The sequence below is a fragment of the Muscardinus avellanarius genome (assembly GCF_963383645.1).
Source record: "Muscardinus avellanarius genome assembly, chromosome: 14".
NCBI lineage: Eukaryota > Metazoa > Chordata > Mammalia > Rodentia > Gliridae > Muscardinus > Muscardinus avellanarius.
The window spans coordinates 33,728,197-33,750,749 of record NC_137800.1 but is presented as its reverse complement, the minus strand read 5'-3'; the positions used below and the strand labels follow the sequence as shown (position 1 = coordinate 33,750,749).

The 22,553-nt window shown below is 37.5% G+C and overlaps 1 protein-coding gene across 10 annotated transcripts in view; it reads right to left on the bottom strand.

Moving 5' to 3' along the window:
- TENM3 (teneurin transmembrane protein 3) overlaps positions 1-22,553 on the bottom strand; it is a gene marked incomplete at both ends in the record, with an annotated part of 500,748 nt that overhangs the window by 58,607 nt on the left and 419,588 nt on the right. For all 10 annotated transcript variants that reach the window (XM_080710678.1, XM_080710680.1, XM_080710681.1 and 7 more), the window contains 5 exons: positions 1,579-1,722; positions 3,003-3,270; positions 8,804-9,065; positions 9,813-9,932; positions 10,949-11,165. In XM_080710678.1, the coding sequence (XP_080566804.1) occupies positions 1,579-1,722; positions 3,003-3,270; positions 8,804-9,065; positions 9,813-9,932; positions 10,949-11,165 (1,011 nt within the window). The remainder of the gene's footprint in view (positions 1-1,578; positions 1,723-3,002; positions 3,271-8,803; positions 9,066-9,812; positions 9,933-10,948; positions 11,166-22,553) is intronic.

Here is a 22,553-nt window from a genome sequence, read left to right as displayed (position 1 = left end):
TGAAAGACCACAATTAATCCTTGTGTTACTAACATAACAGATTGAATCTACCACTGCTTGAGACAACACTGATAATTCAAGAGAAGCTCTGAGGTAGCATATGGAGCACCTTCTTGGTTGGGAGTCCCACTTTTCCAATGTACATGGTACTAGTTACAAGCTTTGCTCCCAACCTTATGGAGTGCAAATTAAACTACATTCTGATGTCCAGAACACAGTTGGGAAAGAAGAGGTTAACACTGGTATGGGACACTAAAGGTATGAAGGGTGCTTCTATTTTTTATTCTTACTACTGATTTTCTCAGTCCTCTTATCTCTTAGAGGTAAGGAAATAGCATTTTCAAACACTGGCTTGGCAAATTACTTTGGATCCTATATATTTGGAGAATTAAAATGCATTCTCTCCGATACAACACTTTTTTTTTTTTTAAAAAAAGGAAATGACATTAAAGCAATATTAATGAGAAAAGTGACATCATTACTTATAAACATTTAATAGTATTATATATAGCTCAGTTTAATGTAGTGAACTTGTACAAAATCAAAACTTGTGCAAAAATAAAACTTGTGCAAAATCAAAAGGTAGATTTAGCCAACCTTCTAAATGTTCTTCTCTGGCTATTTGTGAAGGAGAGTAGAGAGTTCCTACTGATACAGTTTAGGACAGGAGGTTAAGGTTGGTTACCTCAAGGTTTTGCTTTTCTAGCAAAGCATCATTAAATAATTTGACATGCAAAATATTAGGAACACAGTAAAACCATAGGATTTGTTTAATCTAAGTATCTTTACAAAAGGAAGCTGGTCATATTTTGCAAATAATGTATCCATTTTGGGTTGTGATGTCAGAAACATGTTTCTTCAGAGCCTATTTCCTTATCATATTAATGAGTAGCAGAATTCTTTTATTTTTAATTGAAAAAAATTCAGAGAAAATTATGTAAGAATTAAAATCTTTTAGAAATATTTTGATAAAGTCATGTACATTTTTATATTATTATTATTATTATTATTATTATTATTATTATAGTTTACGGAATTGAACCCACTCTACCTCTAAGCTACATTCCCAATCTTATTTTATTTTTTATTTTGAAATGGGGCCTTGCTAAGTTGCCCAGCCTGGCCTTTAGCTTGCTATCCTTCTGTCTCAGACTCCCAAGTACTGGGATTACAGTCAAGTGCCACTGTACCTAGCTTTATTTTATCTTCAAAAAAGTGTTCTGCCTTCATTTTTAGTAATCCTTTCTAAAACACGTTAGCTCACACTCTCTGACATATGTGATTTATATATTTGTAGGCAAATTTGGGGCAAAGACGTTCACACAGGGATCTTTCGTTATAGCATCAAAATCAGTCACTTACGTTCTAACGGTAAAATTATTTCAGATGAACATATGAAAATTTTAAAGTTCAATAAGAATACTATGTAGTTTCTACTTCAGGCTTTTAGCCTTTACAAACATTTCTATTATCTTTTCCCACCAGTTCTAGTGCTATAGCATGCACAGATAAAGATGTTGCTGCAGTCTAACCAAGGTGGAGACGGTCAGTGTTAACTATCTGTGAACAAGATCTTACCATTCTGAACATCCAGCACATGATGCTTATCTAATGTCCAGCCACCCATGTTGGAGGCGTCTAATTCATAGCCTTGCAAAATGGCAGTCCTTTTTTCCCACAGAGTCAGGTCCAAACACGATTCATATTCATATCCAACTGACACTGGAATCAAAACAAATCACAGTTCATCTTCTCAACTGCAGGCAGAAATGTAATTTATTTTATTATTTTGAAAAAAGTGCCCTTTTCACAATTGTGTTCTGAGACTATATTTCCACTTATTTATAAGCAGTTTATTTTTTATATAAGAAGATTTGACCATATGAAGAATTTTTTTTAAATCTCCAAATATTATTTTCTACTGGTTCTAGAGAAAATTAGTTTTTTTTCTTTTCTTTTTCCCATACCACTACCTCATAAGAGGTTCATAGCACAAAACAAAGTCCAGATTGGGAAATTCGCTAAGTAATAAGATCAGATAAGTTAATCCCAAGTATTGATTAGATGATAACAACTAAAAATAATATTTTTTTCTTTCAATAATTAGAGCTGTTAAGTTTCTAAGAGTGTTTAATTATGGAAAACACGGTAAGTAAGGTTCAATAGAACAACAAAAAGATTATGACATTATATTTAATGTATCAGGAATAAACAATAATACTAGCAGTGAATGAATATAAATAATTCACAACTTAAAAACTTTTCAGACTTCACAAACGGAATTTAAACTTAGAAAAAAGTAAAGAGAGAAGTAGAAACTATTTCATTTAAACAAATTCAAGTTTAAGCTACATATTAATTTCAGAAAAGAATCTCTCTTTATTTTCAGGTAAAAGCTAAGAGAATGAAATGCATGCTCCTTTAGTTTTTGGTGTTCTGATATGAGCTTGAAGCTATGTCTCAACATGTCAAAGTCTGACTGCACTGACTAGTCATTCAATGAAACAAGTGATTTGATGTTCTAAGACTGTCCTTACCCTGAACTGACTGGTCTTTCTAGTGAAAAGAGGTAAAATAATTCTTAGACACAAATTTTGTTTGATATCTTGTTAAATATCATTATGGTCTGAAACTGCTTCAGTGTCAGATACAGACAACACAAAAGGAATGACGAAAGTTAGGGAGATAAAGTCATAAAGAAAACCAAAAAGGGCCTGATAAGAAAATACATATTAAAAAAGATATGCCAGATACCCAAAAATATCATACAAAACAAAAAATTCAGCCAGAAAAGTTGATACATTTTTCTTCTTGTCCTACGGAGCACATTCCTCATCCCATGGTAAGCCTCAACCAGCTAACAGGACCATTCCCTAGGATGGTAATCTTACTCCCATCTTATCTGGTTATTCCTTGACCTTCCACAGGTTACATTTAATTTTATGATAGCTGTGATGTTCGGACGAATTTTTCAATGCAGAGAAGATTCAGATGAAACTTACCAACAGCTTCAGAAAGACCGTAGACCTTCTGATTATATGCATCTGTTTTATCCCATATGAAAGTATAGGCCAAGTTTGGTGAGGCAGGAAACCATTTTTGGAAGAGTCTTCCCACCACAGCCACCATTAGATGGACCTTCATTAAGTTAAACGGAATAATGGACTGGGTCATGGTGATCTTGAGGACTGACTTGTACCCTGCGGCTCTGGAGCTCAAGTAGGAGAGCTTCAAATCTGTTCCTGGAATTGTGGTCTCTTCATGGAGCACCTGGGTTTGAATTAAGCAGAAGCTGTTAACTGCCCATGTATGCCTGCTAGAGAAAACAAACTTAAAAGAACCTAGCACAGCAACTAAAGCAAGACACTGAAGAGCTGCTATTCACAAATGCGTATTTGAGCTGTTATCTTATTCAATAATTAAAAATAACTCTGCTGCCAACTTGGTTTTCTCCTCCTAAAAGCCTCTTGTCATTTATTCTGAGTTAATCATACCTCGGGTGCTACTCTTCATGCAGGAACACGGTAACTGCTCCAGCAGCTTGACACAGCCTGACTTGTTAGTGTGCTCGTCAGAGCAGATTCTCACTAACCCATCTTTCACCCCAGACACCCTGGAGAATTAGCGTTGACATTTGTAAGATGGTGAGCTCAAGACAGGTGCGTCCTGGCCAAAGATCTGGCCCACACCAGCTGGCTCATTTAGGGATTAAACCTACGCCCATGGCCTCATCAGCCCGAGCATAGGTCACTGTCTAAAGAAAGGAATAATAGCCAGAAAAGATCAACTCATCTGTGTTAAACTAGCAAATTTCATATCCATATTGAGAATTATTGTAATAATTCTCATACTTAAATATTAAGCTACAATCTACTACTGACTTTTGAGATCATGGTAAATGAGTTAATATTTTAAAACTTTGTCTAAATTTTCTGAAAGAGCAACTAATATATTATTGATTTCACAATGAAGATATATAATACATATATATTTTGTGTTTGTGGTTTTTTTTATGGAACTGAGGGCTGAACACAAGGGAATTCTACCTCTGGGATAACCACCCCCAGGCCCTATTTTATTCTTTTATGTTGAAATACAACATCACTAAGTTGCTGAGAGCCTTGCTAAGTTGCTGAGGCTGGTCTTGAACCTGCAGTCCTTCTTTCCGAGCCTCCCAAGTATTGTGATTATAGGTGTGTGCCATCACACCAAGTTTCAATATATACATTTGACTTGAAACTGGACTATAAAAAGTTAATATCTGTATAGGCATTATCTTCTCAATACATTAAAAATAATCATATCCTAACCCCCGTCAGTGTGATTAGCTCAATTAATGTCAACAAATTTATAATATGTGAAAAAGATATTATGCTCAAACATTATTTAGTTATTTCGAAAAAGTACACTTTATGTACAAATACAAATTTTCTAAAGAGTTCAGAAGCTTTCTACCAGCACTCCTATCAGTTATGGTGAACAGCAATATCTCTACATACATCGCAAAGTACAAGGTTATAGAATTACTACCTATATAGCCAAGTACAAAGCTATCTATGTTCAAGAAACTGTGCCAGGAGCCCAGCACTTTCTTTACAAAGAATTAAGTATCATTTTCAAAGGTTTGCTCATCTTGCTCCATCAAGAATCATCATTCAGACACAAAGAACTTCATTACAGGTTAGAAAAACCTTAGAACAGTGCTACAGTGTTCAGCAGTGTTTTTCCCTCCCTCCAACACTTCTCACGTAGAATTGTTAGGAATGATGCATACATGTTTGTCATCTCCGAATTTTGATAATTTAAGTAAAACTCCTGATACTAGGAGCATGGCTGTCATTGCACTCTAAACAATCACACGGCTGCAAGTAGCACAAATGAATGGTCTAAGCGAAGTTAAGCTCTGGAGTGCATGTCAGTGTTGGCACAAACTGGGAGGTGATGGAGTCCAATATATCAGGAAGGCACAGCTGTAATAGATGCACCAATTTATTGCACCTGGGGTTTTCCTTCCCAAACATGCTGACTGAATTCAGCTACCGAAATGTCTGAAGTGAAATAGTTTATGAACATACAGAAACTTTTTAGAGCTCCATTAGACCCAAGGAAACCATGAAATTTAAGATCGACAGTAGTTTTATATGACTATAGGATACAGGGCAAATAATTTAAAGAAAATGTCTCATGATAAGGGTGAAATACCAATGGGTTAGGTGGAAAAACAGATTTTTATGACTCCTGAGTTGCCCTAAGAATATAAGTGATTGAAGACTACAGTGTGTAATTTATTTCCTCTTATTTTCAAATAATTTCCTATAAATTCAGTAGGCCTTCTACATGTAGGAAGCCTTTCATTAATATGTATTTCCTGTGAGCTGCTAGGAGTTGCTCCTCTATTTCAAAATCTCATGTGCTATTTCTAATTTTAATAACTGATTATTGTCTGTCTCCATTAACCTACTTCCATGGAACAAATATCTGTAATTTAGTTCATTAAAGCATGCTCTCTCCCATGTAACTTTACCTTGTCATGGTATATTGCATTACTAGGAAAAATAAATCCTGCCAAAATGGGAAAATAAACCATTAAGCCTATTTTTGCCAGCTGTATCATTTGAGAGCCCTATTCTTGACCCCATTAAACATTCAGTTAGAAGCTCCATTCTGCTAATTCCACCTTCCAAATCTCTGTCTTATCTGCTCCCTCTTCTGTTTCCACTAATTGTGATGGTTAGATGCTGTCCATCCAGTTTGGACATGTATGGAAATAAAGTTAACTGGCCTCTTCATTGATTTCTCGGTTTTCTATCAATTTTGGCACTCGAGTAAGTTTAACTTTAGCGAGAAGCTGAAAAACTCATTGGTTCCTTGGTTCAACCTTGCCTAACGAATTTGAGGCCTCCACTGGACAGTATTTCAGGAGCATTCATAATTGGGTCCCAGTGCCATCTTCTGCCTCTTTCCCTTTACATGCTCCATATTTAAATTGTTCTTCAGTTTTATTACAACAGGACTTGTTTTGAATACCATACTGTTGCTCACACATTTTATTCAATCTGGAATATGCTTTCTTCCTGTTTCTGCCTAATCACATTTCAAGGTGAAACTCCTCAGCAATGCTTTCTTTGGTTTACTTAGGAACTGACCTCTCTCTTGAAGTTCCACAGTTATTCGTTCAAATCTTTATCACATTTACAATGGCAGGATCCATTTCTTTCTTTATATCCTAATATAGTACCTTGTACATAATAGGCTCCCAGTAGATTTTTTTTTTACTAAATATTTGTCTGCTCTATGAATAAATGGACAAAAGACCCCCATGAATTCGCAGTCCTGTTGACTGTTTGAAACCCATTTTAATGTTTGGTTTGTTAGAAATTTGCCACCTATGGACAGATACTGCCTCTAAGTTAAGTCTATTTCAAGACTAAGTAAGAAGTTCAGAGTTATTGTAAGATGGATGCAGGGAGGAAGAATGAACTTAAATAAGGTTACAATGAACTAAAGCTTTAGCTCTGAGTGTGTTTATTGCAATCGCTGAGGTGTCCCTTCTGCATGAGATCTACTTGAATGTGGTTTTGATTTTCTGCATTGTAGACCTTCCTGAATCACCTCTTGTTATCTCAGGCCATTCTCTCTACCTAGGCGATGCCCCCCCCATGTGTCAAGCATATTTATATGCTGACAACTCCCAAATTTACATCTTCACTCTTTTTTTTTTTTTTTGGTGGTACTGGGGTTCCTGGAAACCCTTCTATCTCCGGGCTACACTCCCAGACCTATTTTTTATATTTTTATTTGGAAACAGGGTCTCTTAAACCAGCGTGGCTGACTTCGAACCTGTGTGATCCTCCTGTCTCTGCCTCCCAAACGCGGGGATTACAAGCGTGCGCCACCACGCCCGGCTACATCTTCACTCTTACGTGCCTGTTTCTTTCCACTTCTACCCTGATCACCTTTGTCTAGGCCACCATCACTTCCCTTGTGGACTGCGGATGTTGCTCCTACCTGGTCTCTGTGCCTTAATCCTTGCCCAATCTAAAGTGCTCTCAGCACAGTAACTGCAATCATCTGTTTAAGAAGGAAATCAGCAACTGATACCACTTAGCTTAAAAACCTCCAATGGCTTCCAATGACTCAAAATAAAATGTTGGTATCTTTGCCATGACCTTCAGTGACCTGGAAGTTATGCATCACCATCTCCCTCCAGCCACACTTGGGCCTCTTTGCTGTTCCTCCTCGGTGCTTATTTGTTGGTGCTGAAGCTGGGATCCAGGCCTGGCACCTGCTAGGGCCGCGCTCTACCATTGGGCTACACCCGGCCTTCCTCACACCGTGGCACTTGCTCCTCCTTCTCTAGGAGGCCCTCGTGTTTTCAGAGCTTGTCTTTCTTTCCCTTTCTCAAAGATCCTGCTCTTTGCAAAAAGAGCTTCCTGGACTACACCACCTCCAATTCTATCTCTACCCACTCCACCCCACTTTATTATTGTTTAAATAAGTCGACATGCAATGACATATATTTATTGTTTAGTAGTAATCTCCATGGTTAATCTGCAAGCTCCTTGAGAGCAGGTACTTCATCCGACTCATTAACCACTGTGTTTCTATATAACGATGACTAGAACAAAAGAGGAGTTCAACAAATACTTAAAGAATGGAAGGACGCCAGGCATGGTGGCGCGTGCTTGTAATCCCAGCATTAGGGAGGCTGAGACAGGAAGATCCGGGTTCGTGGCCAGCCTCAGCTACTTAGTGAGTTAATTTGCAACTCAATGAGATCTAATTAAAAATAAAGAGTAAAAAAATAGGGCTGTAGCTGTAGCTTGGAGGTAAAATTACTGTACCTAATGTCTCACTTTAAAAGCTGAAAATTATTTCTAATTGGAAACATGTGGGAAGAAAAACAATCTCCACATATTTCAGTAGATAAAATAAATAATGAACATATTATTATTTCTTAAAAAGTTAGATGCCAGGGCTTTATTAACTATAAATTACTAGAGCTCATGACACGATAACAAACTTTTTAGATAATAATATCTTGAGAAAAATAATGAATGTTTTCTGTCAAAAATCATGTTTTCCAAAGTACTTTTTACTTACAATAGTAGTTGTAGTAGTTGTAAGTAAGTTGTTGAGAGTAATTACCATACACAACAGCACTTGGTACCATGCCAGTCAGGCTGCAGAAAGAGGTACCAACATTTTCTTTCTAATAATAATTCACATTTTCTAATAAAATGTGAATGAAGCCGAGTGTGATGGCGCATATCTGTAATCCCAGCATTTGGGAGGCTGAGACAGGAGGATAGCGATTTGTGGCCAGCCTCAGCTACTTAGTGAGGCCCTTTGTAACTCAATGAGATCCTGTTTCAAAATAAAGACTAAAAATAGGGCTGAGGCTGTAGCTGGAAGGTAGAATGCCCCTGGGTTCCATCCCCAATGCCACACACACACACACACACACACACACACACACACATACACACACACACAAAGTGAATGAATAAGCAAACATATTATTAGTTTACATTCTTTTTCCACTTAGTACAACTAACAGTAATACAGGTACAGCCTTAAGAAAATATATTTTAAATAGATCCTTAAGAAATAAACTTACTATATTAAGAAATAAACTTATATCTTACTGTAACAATATGTACTCTAAACACACACACACAACACCTTCTATAGAATCATTTAGGATGGCATTGAAATGATGTAATCCTCTTTTTGAAATTCATTGGCAGCCTTATGGTCTGAAACCTTTTCTGTCAAAGGTCTGCTTGCTAGAATATTTTACCTGTGTTTCAGGAATGATAGGGCTGTCTTCAGGAGAAGATCTGAAGAAGGTAGATAAGGGCGATGGCACGATGATAGGGTTTGGCCTCACAAACCCACTCAAATCACAGCTGGGAATGTCATTCTCCTCTTTCTTCATGACTAGGGTATCCATCACATAAAAAACATTCCATGGAATCCACACAGTATGGTACTGAGTGAGGAATGGGGATCTTTCAAATACCAAAGTGAGAGAAGCCCCTCCATTTGCCACCAAGTCAAACCTAAGAAGAAGCAATACATATACTAAGTGAATTGTCCGGATCCTATGTGACCACCAACACTCGCCTCTGTGACTGAATATGCTTTAAAAGAAAACCAATGTTCCTTGCAATCTTTATATACTCTCATGTCTAAGAAATATTAAAAGAATTATATAATAGAAATCCATATACTTTTTTTTTTTTTTTTTTTTGGTGGTACTGGGGATGGAACCTAGGGGCCTTCAACCTCCAGGCTACACCCCAAGCCCTATTTAATTTTTATTTGGAAACATGGTCTCGCTAAGCTTCTTCAACCCTACAATGCTCCTGTCTCTGCCTCTCAGATATGTAGGTTACAGGCTTGTGCCACCATGCCCAGCTTCTCATATACCCTTTATCTATTCACCAATTTGGTTACATTTTCCAAAATTTGCTTTCTGTCCATTTTTTGGAGCTGTTTGAACTTACATTGGATATATTGTGAAATATTATCCCTAAATATTTCAAAATGTTTCTTCTAGGACAAAGAACATTCTCTGACAAAAGCACAACATCTGTATCATGCTTTAGAAGATGAAATTAACTTTTAAAAAAGTATACGAGTCCATGACTTTAAATCTTTGCCTCATAGACTGTCATAGGTTTCTAGTCTAAGAGTTGTTGTCTTTCTATTAAAAAAAGACAATAAAACATGATGGGTGATAGAAGAATGTCTAGTTTTATACTTAAACTACTTCAAACAGAGACAGCGTGATGGGACTGACTCACATTCCGTCCTGACGAGTAATAGTATATCCATATTCTGGGTAATGGAAAAACGAGACATTTACACCAATAAGTGGAGTTCCATCAGCAGTCAGTACTTGGCCTCTGATGACGGACGCAAGGCTGTGGGAGAAGCAGAAGAAACTGAATGAACATCTGTCTTCTCAGGCCAACATTATCATGATTTATAGAGAACTGAACCTCAGGATAAAATAACACTATCATCCACAATCAAGCGTTATTCACAAAAACCAGACCTGAAACACTTCCAAGACAATGCCCTTTTTAATTCAGTGCAATTCACATTCTCTAAATGCCTAGTGTTTACCCTAGGCTTTAATTTGTTGCAATCTGTTTTTTTGGAGTTTTATCAAGACCAATAATCTGGAGAGGAATTCTTAAAATTATAAACTCTGCTCTGTTTTTCCCCTAAGTCATATATATGACTTACATAAGGAAAAGTATACTTTCTAATTCATTTTGAGGCGATCCATCAATCTGCAGGGACTAAAAATCACGTGGTTTAAGGGGGCAATAAGGAACATTTGTGTAACAAATTTTAATCAACTGCTGGGTCTAACTGCATCAATGCTGTTAAATTCCAGCAGACCCAGGAGTTCTAGGGTAAATCATCTTCTTTTGCTCAGCGAGACATAAGACACCTGCTTTCACTTACTGGTTTATTTTCAGGTCATTACTGCTCTGTGAAGCACCAGTTAAACAGCTTATGCAATCTTACTGCCATGCCGTTAGCAGTTCCATTACATTAATTCATAATTTATATTATTTAGTGAGCTCAGATAAGAAAAAAAGTGAATTTCTGTTTTGCCTTTTGGGGTCTTTTCATTGCTGCTTTTGAAACATCTCCAACTGTGCTAACAAAATCAACTAGTTAAATGAAGATTTATTGACTCCTTAATGGAAGGTCCTGTTATGTTTTGGGTATTGAAATTGACAAAGTATGTGAGCTGTGTCAAAAATGCCTGAAATGTGAAGTTTAGCGAAGAATTTGTGGAAAGAGGAAAAACTGCATTAAAAAAGCACTTTCCTCAAATACACTCTCATCAGCATTTCACATAAAGTGTATATAACTGTTGATAAAACCTCTACAACTCTGCAGAAGGAAAAGATGCATTAACCTCTTATTGAAAGGACTTTCTCCAGGTATAACATGAGTGCTATCAGAGCCAATAAGAAAACTGATTCGATCATAGAAGGATTTGGCAGCTTGCTGAGATGGCGATTGTAAGCTTTGGCTAATGATATCCTGAGGATCAGGCAATCCCTTGCAGTAGGGTTGATTTTGGCAGGAACTTTGTAAACAGCAATCTGGATCCATACAGTCAATAAGTCCATCTGCAGAGAGAAAAGTAAACCAGTAAGATAATTCTCTTTTTATGCCATGATGTAGAATTCTCTTTTTTATGCGTTTGGGTTGTTGATTGTTTCATATCCAGTGATTTCCCAGTCCCTATCTGATAGTAATTTCTACAAGGCATACTTTTTGAAACCAGATGAAACACAAACACAAAATTGGCATATGCTTTCACAAAGAGTAAACATTTAGATTGGAGATGGTTGAAAAATCCCATATAACCTTTATTTTGAGGGAGAAATAAAAAAAATTACTGACTGAAACAACCTATCAGTATTAAAAGATGTGGGTTAGTTGCAAGTATAATTACTACATAATCTTTTATAGTTTAGAGAAAATGCACTAGAAGTTAACACAGTGTTTATGTTAAATGGGTAGGGACCTATATGATATCATTTTACACTTTGAAAAGGGGTCATAGAATGAAAGCTTGTGAAGGGCAGCGAATACAAGTCAATATTAAATGACTAGCTCAGCCAATCATCTTTTTAGGAAGTAGCTCTCTTAAGGAAGGTAAAGAGTGTTCCAGTTAAAATTAAGGCATGCCCCAGTATTTGTTATTTATTTAACTTATTTTGTGGTGTTGGGCATAGAACGTATGGGGCATTTTCACTCTGAGTTACACCCCCAGTCTGGTTTTATTTTTCATTTCAAAACAGGGTTTCACTAGGTTGCTGAGGGCCTTGCCAAGTTGCTGAGGCTGGCCATGAACCTACGATGTGCCTGTCTCAGCAGCCCAAGTACCAGGATTACAGGCATGCACCACCATGCCCGGCTTTCATTTCTCAATTTTAAACTGAGCTCCTAGTATGTCTCCCCTAAAATTAATTAATTAATTTTTTTTTGCGGGTCTGGGGATGAAACCCAGGGGCATTCTACCTCTGAGCTACACCCCCTGCCCAGTTTTTATTCTTTTATTTTGAAACCAGGTCTCACTGAGTTGCAAAGGACCTCAATAAGTAGCTGAGGCTGTCTGTGAACTGCAATCCTCCAGGTCTCAGCCTCCCGAAGGCTGGGATTACAAGCATGCGCCACCACGCCCGGCTACAGGTATTAATTTAAAATGTTAGTTCCATGTTAGTTGTTGGCAGCAACTTCATATATCTTGTGCTTACTATCACGCTTGATTATACCAAGAGGCTATGTTGAGCGAGTCACCTCTACCTTACAGGTTTGTCTAAGACACTGTGATGTTTACACAGGATGAAATCACCTAGAGATGTGGTTCTCAGAATGTACCCCTATCACTAAGTGATGCATGGCTGAGACATATCACTAAACCATCAGTGGATGAGTGTGTCAGTTTATGACAGTGTGATGACATTATTCTTTAAGGCCATTACCTACTGACCAGTTCAATACATAAATTTTGATCTGCTTGGTTTTTAAATACTAAAATCAGGGATATATCTCAGTGGCATAGTTTGCCTAGTATGCATGAGGCCCTGAATTCAATCTGGAGTACTACAAAAAAAGAAAAAAAAAAAACCTGTTTCCTATTTAGCTACTTGCACTGGTACATCCCTATAATCCCAGAACCTGGGAGGCTGAGATAGGAGGATAGCAGGTTCAAGGCCAGCCACAACAATTTAGTGAGATTCTGTTTCCAAATAAAAAATAAAATAGGGCTGGGGATTTAGCTCAGAGGTAGGATGCCCTTGGGTTTGATTCTACCAAAATAAATAAATGAAGAAAAAAAGATTAAAATCACTCTTGGGAGAAATAATAAGATAGGTTAAAAATCTTTATACTTAAATCTCAGGCCTTGCTGTGACCTTATTATGGCAAACTCAGCTGAAAATATTTAGATGACCTCTATGTTTTTTTTTTTTTAACCATACTAGCCATTTATTTGCTGTAGGCCACTCTTTCTAACAGAATATTAGCTTGCCCCTTCATGATCTGACAGCCAATGGAGACAAAAGAAAATAGGCTAAGTTGAATTAAATTGCCAGTCTAGAAAGTAGGTCAACAGCAACGCAGGTAAGAAACAAGTGATGAGAAAGCCAGGTGAGTGCCCTTAAGGTATGTCGCCCTTGTAGAGGAGAATGCAAGGGGCAGTTAGCTGTCTTTCCTTCTAACACCCATCTCCGCTTCTTTAGGCAATAGCTAAAAATTTTCATTTAGGTATTCAGCCAGCCCTCCCCAACTCTCAGCCCGTGTCTGTATTCCCCTTTATATTTGATTCAGATGTATACAAGTCACCTACTATATCTCACTTAGGTGTTTTCATGAACTATCTGAAAAGAGATTCCCTGCATCTACTACCCCCACGAGGCTTGAGATGTAGAGCTGTGGGGCTGAGGTTGCTGCGTACATCTTGCCGCCACCATGGAACCTGTATGGAGCCATCCCACAAGAGCTTGAGAAAAACCCAGCCGGTCATACAGTGTGGTGTTCTTGGGGTCTTTGCCATAAGCTGCCCTTGACCTTCTAGGCTTTTCAGTTCTAGAAACTAAAGCATTTTATTTTTACTGAAGTGCTTTTGGGGGTAGGGTGGGTTTTCTGTCACTTGAAACTGAAAGCAACCTGGCTTATACAAAGCGGGCAACTAAAACTCTTTTCACCATTTCCTCTAGTTTTGGGAAATAGAAGCTTAATGACTGAACACTTAAATACTAGACTCTTTTTACAATACTATTTTAAGTTTTCTGTAACCAGAATTTCTATATCCATGAAAATGTTGGGATTGGAATTTCTGATAAGCAGATCTTATTACATATTGTTTCCTCTTGAGAGTTTACATTTTGATGTAGATGTCTCATTATTTCTCAAATGATGGGTTGATAATTCTCTGAAGCTGTATGTTTATCTTTTTGACAAAAATCTAAAATCATGTTTTAAAAAATCAAATGAAACAGAGCTTTGAAATTTCATACAAATTTATCAAAATGTTATTGTCTTAGCCAAAAGGCCACGAAGATGAAAAATGTCTAAATATTTCTCAGCATTTCTAGTGAAGGAAAGATGAAATTATGCCATAGCCTTATTTTTCATGAGGATATATTATAATAATAGCATAAAGCTTTGGGTTTTTTTCTCCACCTCTCTAGATATAAAAGGATAGTTATTAAGACCTAGGTTTCTAAAGTAGTAGACTGCTGCCCCAATATCATTTTTTGCTTCAAAAATATTTTAAAAGATTCCAAACCGTTCAGTAGCAATTCATGATTATATCGTGAGATTTTATAATGAACCTTTAATATGTGCTTTATCTTAATTATCAGTTAGCAGTTCTTAATGGGTTTAGAATGGGCTTGTAGATGCTTAAGAGTGTAATTTAACACAAATACATGTTATTCTTGCAGGTATTTCCCTTATAGTCATCCTTTAACATATATAGAATCTAATCAAAAGGGAAAGTACTTCCAAACATTATATTTTATCTTCATTAATCTAGTAAATTAAGGGTTAAATGCTCCTTACCCTCTCCTTCCTCCCCCACAGTAATACTCCCAGAGTGGCTTGCCTTAGGCAATATATGGTACAGTTGCCAAAGAGGAATGCTCAAATTTAGTCATTCATCTTTGTTAGTTTATAAAAAGCAAATGTACATCTGGCATGTAGTCTGCAGGTCATAAAACTGCATGAGATTGACACCTTCTGAACTAATCAGTTGGAAATGCATTTTTACAAGCCTCTCTGCTAGCATCAATCAGAGAAAGAATCTCATTTTCAACAGCCAAAATGCAGGGACACACTGTTTGTTATTTTTCTGCAGAGTTTATCAGTAACTTGCCCAAGCAAGTGACGGATGGTTATGAATCCAGCTTCCTATAACTTGAGAAAACATTTTTCATCCTTTGTCTGGACTCAGATAGAGGCTAGGGGTATCTAGTGCAACTAAGTTGATTACCCACTCACCCAAATGCATAGTATAGTAAAATTGTCTTCAAAGAACAGCTTCTCAAAATCACTGAGATTCCATTTTAGTTTCAGGAATATTATATTGGCTTATATTTATAACAGCACGGAAGCCATGTCTAATAGCATTAATCATAAAAAGCTAAAGAAAATAAGAAATGTTAGAAACCACTGAATAACAATTTCAATGATTAGTTATGAGCCTTTCTTCAGTTTAGGCTTTGCAATACAAGTGGTATCTGATATAAAGTAGATAATATAGTTTATACTTCCTTCCACTCAATCCTTAGGATTACTGCTCTAGTTATCTATTTGGTCCATACTTTTAAACGTGCTTTTGTCTTTTCTTAGGCATTTTCATTGGTATTTGACAGTAGTTGGCACATTTATTTTGGACAGGGCCAAGTGGTCAATATTTTAGGCTTTGTGGGACATATAATCTCTATTGGCAACTATTCAATTCTGCTTCATAGTGCAAAAGGAGTGTTACATGATATCGTATTGAATGTTTGCAACTGTGTTCCAACAGAACCTTTTGTACAAAAATCAGGTTCCGGTCTAGGGACCAACACTTTAACTTGCTTTAGGGTTTCTACCCTGTCCTATTTCTATTATTCTTTACATCATTCTTGATTTTTTTCCTGTCAAATTTGAACAGCACACATTTGGTTAGATTATTAAAATTCTGATTCCAAATTTTTTTCTTATGTCAGATTCTAAGTTGGCTTTGCTCTGCTTGCAAAACTTTTAGTTTCTTCTTTCATGGAGCTATGGATATTGATTAATTTTTGTGGTACTGAGCATTGACTCAAGGATATGCAACCACTGAGCTACACTCCAACCCTGTTTGCTATTATTATTTTTTAATTTTGAGACAAGGTCTCACTAAATCGCCAAGGCTGGCTTCCAACCTAGGATTCCCTTCATGTCTCACAAGTACTAGATTTTATGCATGGACTACCATGTCAGGGTAGATACTTCAATTTGTTTTCAAAAACTTTGATTTACTAATTGGATTAAAATACATAATTTTCTTTTTTTTTTTTACTCAAAAGATATGTAATGTCTAGCCGGGCATGGTGGCGCACGCTTGTAATCCCCACGCTTGGGAGGCAGAGACAGGAGAATCACGCAGGTTTGAAGCCAGCCGCACTGGTGTAAGAGACCCTGTTTCAAAAAATATAAAAATAGGTCTGGGTGAGTAGCCTGGAGGTATAAGGGCTTCCAGGAATCCCAGTACCACCAATATATATATATATATATATATATATATATATATATATATATATATATATATATAATGTCTACCATACCTGACCACAGTATCTAGACGCTTGTCTTGACCCCAAGTTCCAAGTTAGTGTGAGGAATGCTGATGTATTTTTATTTAACGTTGTGCAAGTCATTCATCTTTCCAGTCACCATTTTGTAACATGCATGGAAGTCATTCATGCACTACCCAACTGGGATCATCCTTGGCTTCTCTGTACCAGTGTTCTCTTGGTGACCTCAGTCTGCATGCTCATATCACTTCAAGATAATGATTCCAGTCTGATCACTCTCTGTACTATAAGCCTATACACTGCCATCTAGATATTTCCACTTAGATATTACACAGGAACCTAAACCATAACATTTATGGTCTTCTCTTCTAAGCATGTTATTTCTCCTGTATTTCTTATTTCAAGGAATGGTTCCATCCTCCACCCATCCCATTCCTACATCCCAGTAGAAATCTGAAGGCCATCCTTGATTTCTCCTTCTCTTCTTCTCTGGATATAATCAATATCCAATTTATTCATCTCAAATGTCATCTCAAATATCTTTGTGTGTGCATGTGCACCGTGCGTGTGTGTGTGTGTGTGTGTGTGTGTGTGTGTAGTGCTGGGATTGAACGCAGTTCCTCGCACATTCATGGCAAGACCTCTACCACTGAGCTGTTTCCCCAGCTCTCAAATGTCTCTGAGTCAGTCTATTTCTTTCCATCTCTCTGAAACAAGCCTTTCGGCCATATTGGTCATCTTTTGACATGATTTCAGCAATATCTTGGCTTTTAAGGTTCCAGGGTTGTGCCAACTATTCATTCTCTGCACATTAGCAAGAGTATGCTTTATAGAATCCAAATTTAATTGTTCATTTCTCTAGGTAAAATGCTTCTTTTACTAGGCTTTCAGTGCCCTCTGAGTACAATCAGAGCTCCTTGTCTGGTTTATGTGTCCTTTCCTCATGATTGTTTCCTCTGCCTGGAGGTCTGCAACCTCTTCTGACTCCCCACCATCACCCTATTCCTTCAGCAATCAACTCAGACAGTTTTCTCATTAAGCTCCTCAAGGCTAATCTAGTTCACTGTTGTATCACCAGTATCTAGTACACTTCTTGGCTCCAAATAGGTATTTAATACATCTGGTGAACAAAGGAAAGGGTGAATAATAAGTTCCTAGAAATTGTGAGGCCTAAATAGGTCAGAATGATGCCCTAGAAGGACATTGGAGACACCTCTGGTTTTCTTTTATCACCTTCCCCCCACACCTGTACACTTCCTAATTCTTTAATTCCTGTTTCTTCTTTTACTCCAGTAGGCACTTACAAATGTTCTTCATTAACTGGACATTAAGCAATCCACAGAATTACAAAAAGCATCAGAAGAAATTATGGGAAGTGCTATGTATATAATACTATGCATAATCTTACAAAAGCTCCCATTAAAATAAAAAATAAAATGGATGAGAATTCATGAATGAAAATATAAACTTCATAAAAATTTTCTGCATGTTAATTGAAAAATGTCTGCATGGCAACACACACACACACACACACACACACACACACACACACACACACCATAAATTACAAAGTTAAAAGATAAGTGAAAATCTGGGATAAAATACAATACACATAAGTAAAGTATACGTGGGTATATAAAGAAGTCCTAGTCCTAAGAATTAAAATGAAAATGGCAAGCAAGCAAATAGAAAAAATAGATAAAAGAAATATACAATTCGCAAAACAAAAAAGAAAACAAAATAAAAATAAAAATAAAAATGGTTGAAACATAAATATAAAGACCATCAATGCTGGGAATATAGTTTAGTAGTAGAGGGTTTGGCAAGCCTACACAAGGCCCTGGGTTCAATTCCCAGCACAGCAGGGGGGAGGGGGAAGCTTATCAATCTAACTAGTAAGTATGGAAATGCAAATTAAAACAATAAAAATAGGGTAATTTTGCTCATCAGAAAAAATGAATATTTTCATTTGTTGAACAATTTTATACAATTATCATGTACACATGATGAATATGAGGGAAATATACATTTAATACTGATGAAATATAGATTAAAACCTACAATCTGACAGGATTTCTCAAAATTAAAGATTCAAATACACTTTGACCAAGCAGTTCCACTTCTAAAAGTTTTTCCTAAAGAAATATTTGTTCATTTACACAAAGACTTGTATACAGACACAGACATACACATGCACATGTGCACACATTCACTACACATCTGTCTGTAGAGTAGGGGCAAATTAGAAACTACTAAATTACTGTCAATGTATTCATGGTAAAATGAGTATATCCATGTTTTGTTCTAAAGAATGAGACAGACCTGTAGGTATTGGCATGAAAAAAAAATGCCTAAGATATATTCTTTGAAAGAATCAAATTTAAGACAGTTCTTATCCCATTTAAAATTTAAAAACCTAAATGTGTGTATATATTCAGTGAAGGAGAAATAGAAGATGCCCATGCTATGGATAGCGGCTAGGACTTTTAACAATTGAGAATGTGGTATTTCTGCACTAAGACTAGGAATAATACTTTTGCCATTAATGCAGGGAGTTTTAACATGGAGATACATGTAACAAGAACCGATGGTTAGAGTTTCTGTGCCTGTTTCTAAACGCTGAAGCTTGAGGTGGCAGCTAACAGGTATAAAACACAAGAGAAACTTTGGGTTCCAATCAGTGTGGCTCTGATTTTCCTCTTCTTTGAAAACTCATTAAACATAACGATAAAAGCTATGTTCATTGTGTCCTACTAGGAAACTACTAGAGTCTTTTGCTTCTGAGAGCTCAAGCTGGATTTCTTGTTCCCAAAATGGGATTTATTATTTTCTAAAAATTCTGTGGATCGCAAAAGGCTCTAAATCTCTCTTCTACGGTAGGGTCTAGTAGTTTTCCAAACTAATAGGAATTTCCCCTCAAATCATCATCTATCAGAATGATATATTTTAATGCCTAAGACTCTGAGTTTCTTTCTATGTAGGATCGTATCTAAACTCTTTTGGGGAAGTACTTATAAGCTCTTGTAATTTTATTTAGTTCCTTTCTCTTCCCTCCAGTCCTCCCTTACTCTCTCCCCCTCCCTGTACTGGGGATATAACCCAGGGCTTTGCAATGCTAGGCCATGGTGTGTGTGTGTGTGTGTGTGTGTGTGTGTGTGTGTGTGTGTATACACACACACATACATACATACATGTATCCCTAGCCCCCCTTCTCTCTCTCTCTCTCTCTCTATATATATATATATATATATATATATATATATATATCCCTAGCCCCGTTTTCTCTTTTGTTAATAGACCATATCCTCTTCTCTTCCCAGTACTATTACCTGGCATTTTACTTATTTAACTTTTAAATTTTGTTCTAGAGAACATAATAGTCTCATCTTGCTAAACTTCTTATTCTACCTATTTTCAAACACTTCCTTATTTTTATTGGTAATCTTCACAGGTACATCATCTCCACTCACCACATTCATTTTTAGTATAAAATTTCAGCCATTTTTTGCTCCTTTTTTTCCCCCCTATCACACTCCTATTTTTCTTGTAACTTGAACCTTTCACTTGCATTTTTACTTCTATTTGTTTGATTTTTATTCATTACTTCTTTCTAATTTTGGAGTAACTTCAGTGGAATTGTTATCTCTTCTTTTCTGCAATCAACCTCTGAAGACTTTAAACAGATGCCTGTCTTAGGTTTATCTTCTTGATGTACCCACACAACGTATTAGTTCTGAAGATAAGAGCTAACTTTATTTACTTACAAGTAAGATGTATCATTCCAGGCAGGCGTCCTGTGTTGACATTCTACCATTCTTGAACAAAGGTTTGGGTGAATCTTTTAAAGTCATCTTTGTGCCCTCAACCACCCAATCTCCAGGACTGGGCTAAAATCCCACGCCTGATGTCCTCACAGGGAGCCTCTGCCTGAAGGACTAGAAAGGGAAGCAAGGTGCCAAAGGGGACTTTTACTAGTTTTTCCTCAAGATAAGAAAGATGGGAAGATGGTAACTGCCAGAGATGGTGCATTTCAGAGAAATCATCTTGCTAATAAGCATATTAGTTTTCACAAGGAGCGAATGATCTCCAGCAAGCTCCTGCACTTGGACGCTCCATAGTGGGCCCACCAGCTACTCACAGTGACGGCCCCCTTCTCCCCTGTTGAATGAGATTCTTAGTGAGAAAGTCACATAAAAACAATGCCTATAAAAGTATGCAGAGAGCATTAGCCATATTGCCAATCTTAGGCAAGGAAAGCCTGTCAGAGTGAAAAAAATCTAATTTGTGGGGAAGGGAAGAGATAGAAAATAGAAATTCTTCTATTCTGAAAGTTAATAGTCTAAGAGCTATATGAAATAGTATTAGAATATATTCTGTGATTCTAATAAAACTAAACACTATGAAAAGGTGATAATATTTCTGGAGTAGGATCTGTTTTTCTGCCTGCTCAGCATCCATCCCCCTTCCTTCTGGTGACTGCATTTTAATTTCCTTTGGGCAGGTGATATAAGTCAGACCCATCAGAGGGAGGCGCAGTCTCAAGCAAAGGTGTTTCATAAAACCATAGCAAAAGGTATCCTCTTTGTGCTGGGTTGTTACACCAGTGGAATGTAAACCCAGGTAGCTTTTTTTGGGAGAGAGATGGCTTCCAATGAAGAAGATAGCAGAGCTGGCCGATGGATAAAACCTGGGTTGGTTGTGTTGTTGGTTTTTCAGTTATATAAATTCATTGTTTTAGTTGAAATTCTCTCACGTGTAATCATAGTCTTTCCTGGTAAGAATGTCTGCAGGGAACCTCAAAAATAGCAAACACTTTCCTCTTTAGAGAAAGTGGAAGTCAGGTGGAGTGCACCATGTGATTAACTGGAGCTCCATACAGGTGGCTGAAAGATACTCATGGACCTAAGGAGGGCAGCAGGACAGGATCCCTGTCTTATGCTCTACTGCAGATCCCAGATCCCTTCGCGCTCGCTCTCTCTCTCTCTCTCTCTCTCTCTCTCTCTCTCTCTCTCTCTCTCCCTCTCTCTCTCTCTCTCCCTCTCTCTCTCTTTCCCTCCCTCTCTCCCTCTCTCTCTCCTCTCCTCTCTGTCTCTGTCTCTCTCTCTTTCTCTCGGTACTGGGGATGGAACCCAGGGGTCTTGTATCTCTGAGCTACACTCCAGCCCTATTTATTCTTTATATTTTGAAACAGGGTCTCACTGAGTTGTGAAGGGCCTCACTAGGTAGCTGAGGCTGTCAGAAAACTGCAATCTTCCGGTCCCCACCTCCCAAATGCTGGGATTACAAGTGTGTGCCACCACGTCTGGCTCAGTTCACACATCTCTTAATGGTGACCAGTTCCCACCTCTCCACCCTTTAGTGCTCTAACCTTAGCAACATCATGATCAGAGTAAGTCTGGGGATGTGATATTTTTATGGCCCAGTGTAGAGGGCTATTGACCTTTTAGGTTCAAGTACTTAAAAGCTAAATCTAGGTATGTACTGTTGATCATGTGCTGAGAGCTTTATCAGCTAGGACAGGACAGGAACTATTCGCTCCCAAAGTATCAACGTGCCCCTTTAGGAGATGTCATCCACAATTCTCCACTCTACTGACCTCTTTATTTCTGACTTCTATGGTGTGATTTAAAATCTGCTATTACACTGCCTGCCATTGTTCAAAGCACCTTCTCCAAAAGCCTCCGCTCCACACCCAGAGCTGGATTTGGGAAGCAGACTGGGAGATCTTTGTCGGAGAGCTCACTACAGGTAAAAGTGTCCCTTAGTTCTGAAAAGTTACCTAAGTGCACATGATGGTTGTTTGTGTGAACCTTGAATAAACCAGGACAGCAGGTTTACTTCCCATGAACACACCGGTGTTAAGAGTGGCCACAGACACACTGTCCCGTTCTGCTTTATCCAGAGTCTTTCTTCTCATGCCTCCTGAAGAATTCCCTCCTGAGGCTGCTTATTCTTAAGCACCATAGGGAGACAAAGAGGGAGGGGAATCCCACAAAGGCAAAGAAAGTTTCCATCTAGTGAGATCCAAATTTTGAGGACCTTTAGAATCAGACAGTGGCGATGGGGGAACTTGATTGAGAAAAGCAAAGGACATTTTGCAGTAGAAGGAAGGGGCCTGGCCAAAGGAGATATTTAGCTCTATCTCTTCTAAAATTTTTAAATATATATATATCTTCTTTATTTCTGGGAATGCTGAGCTACTGTTTCTTTTTTTATGAGTAC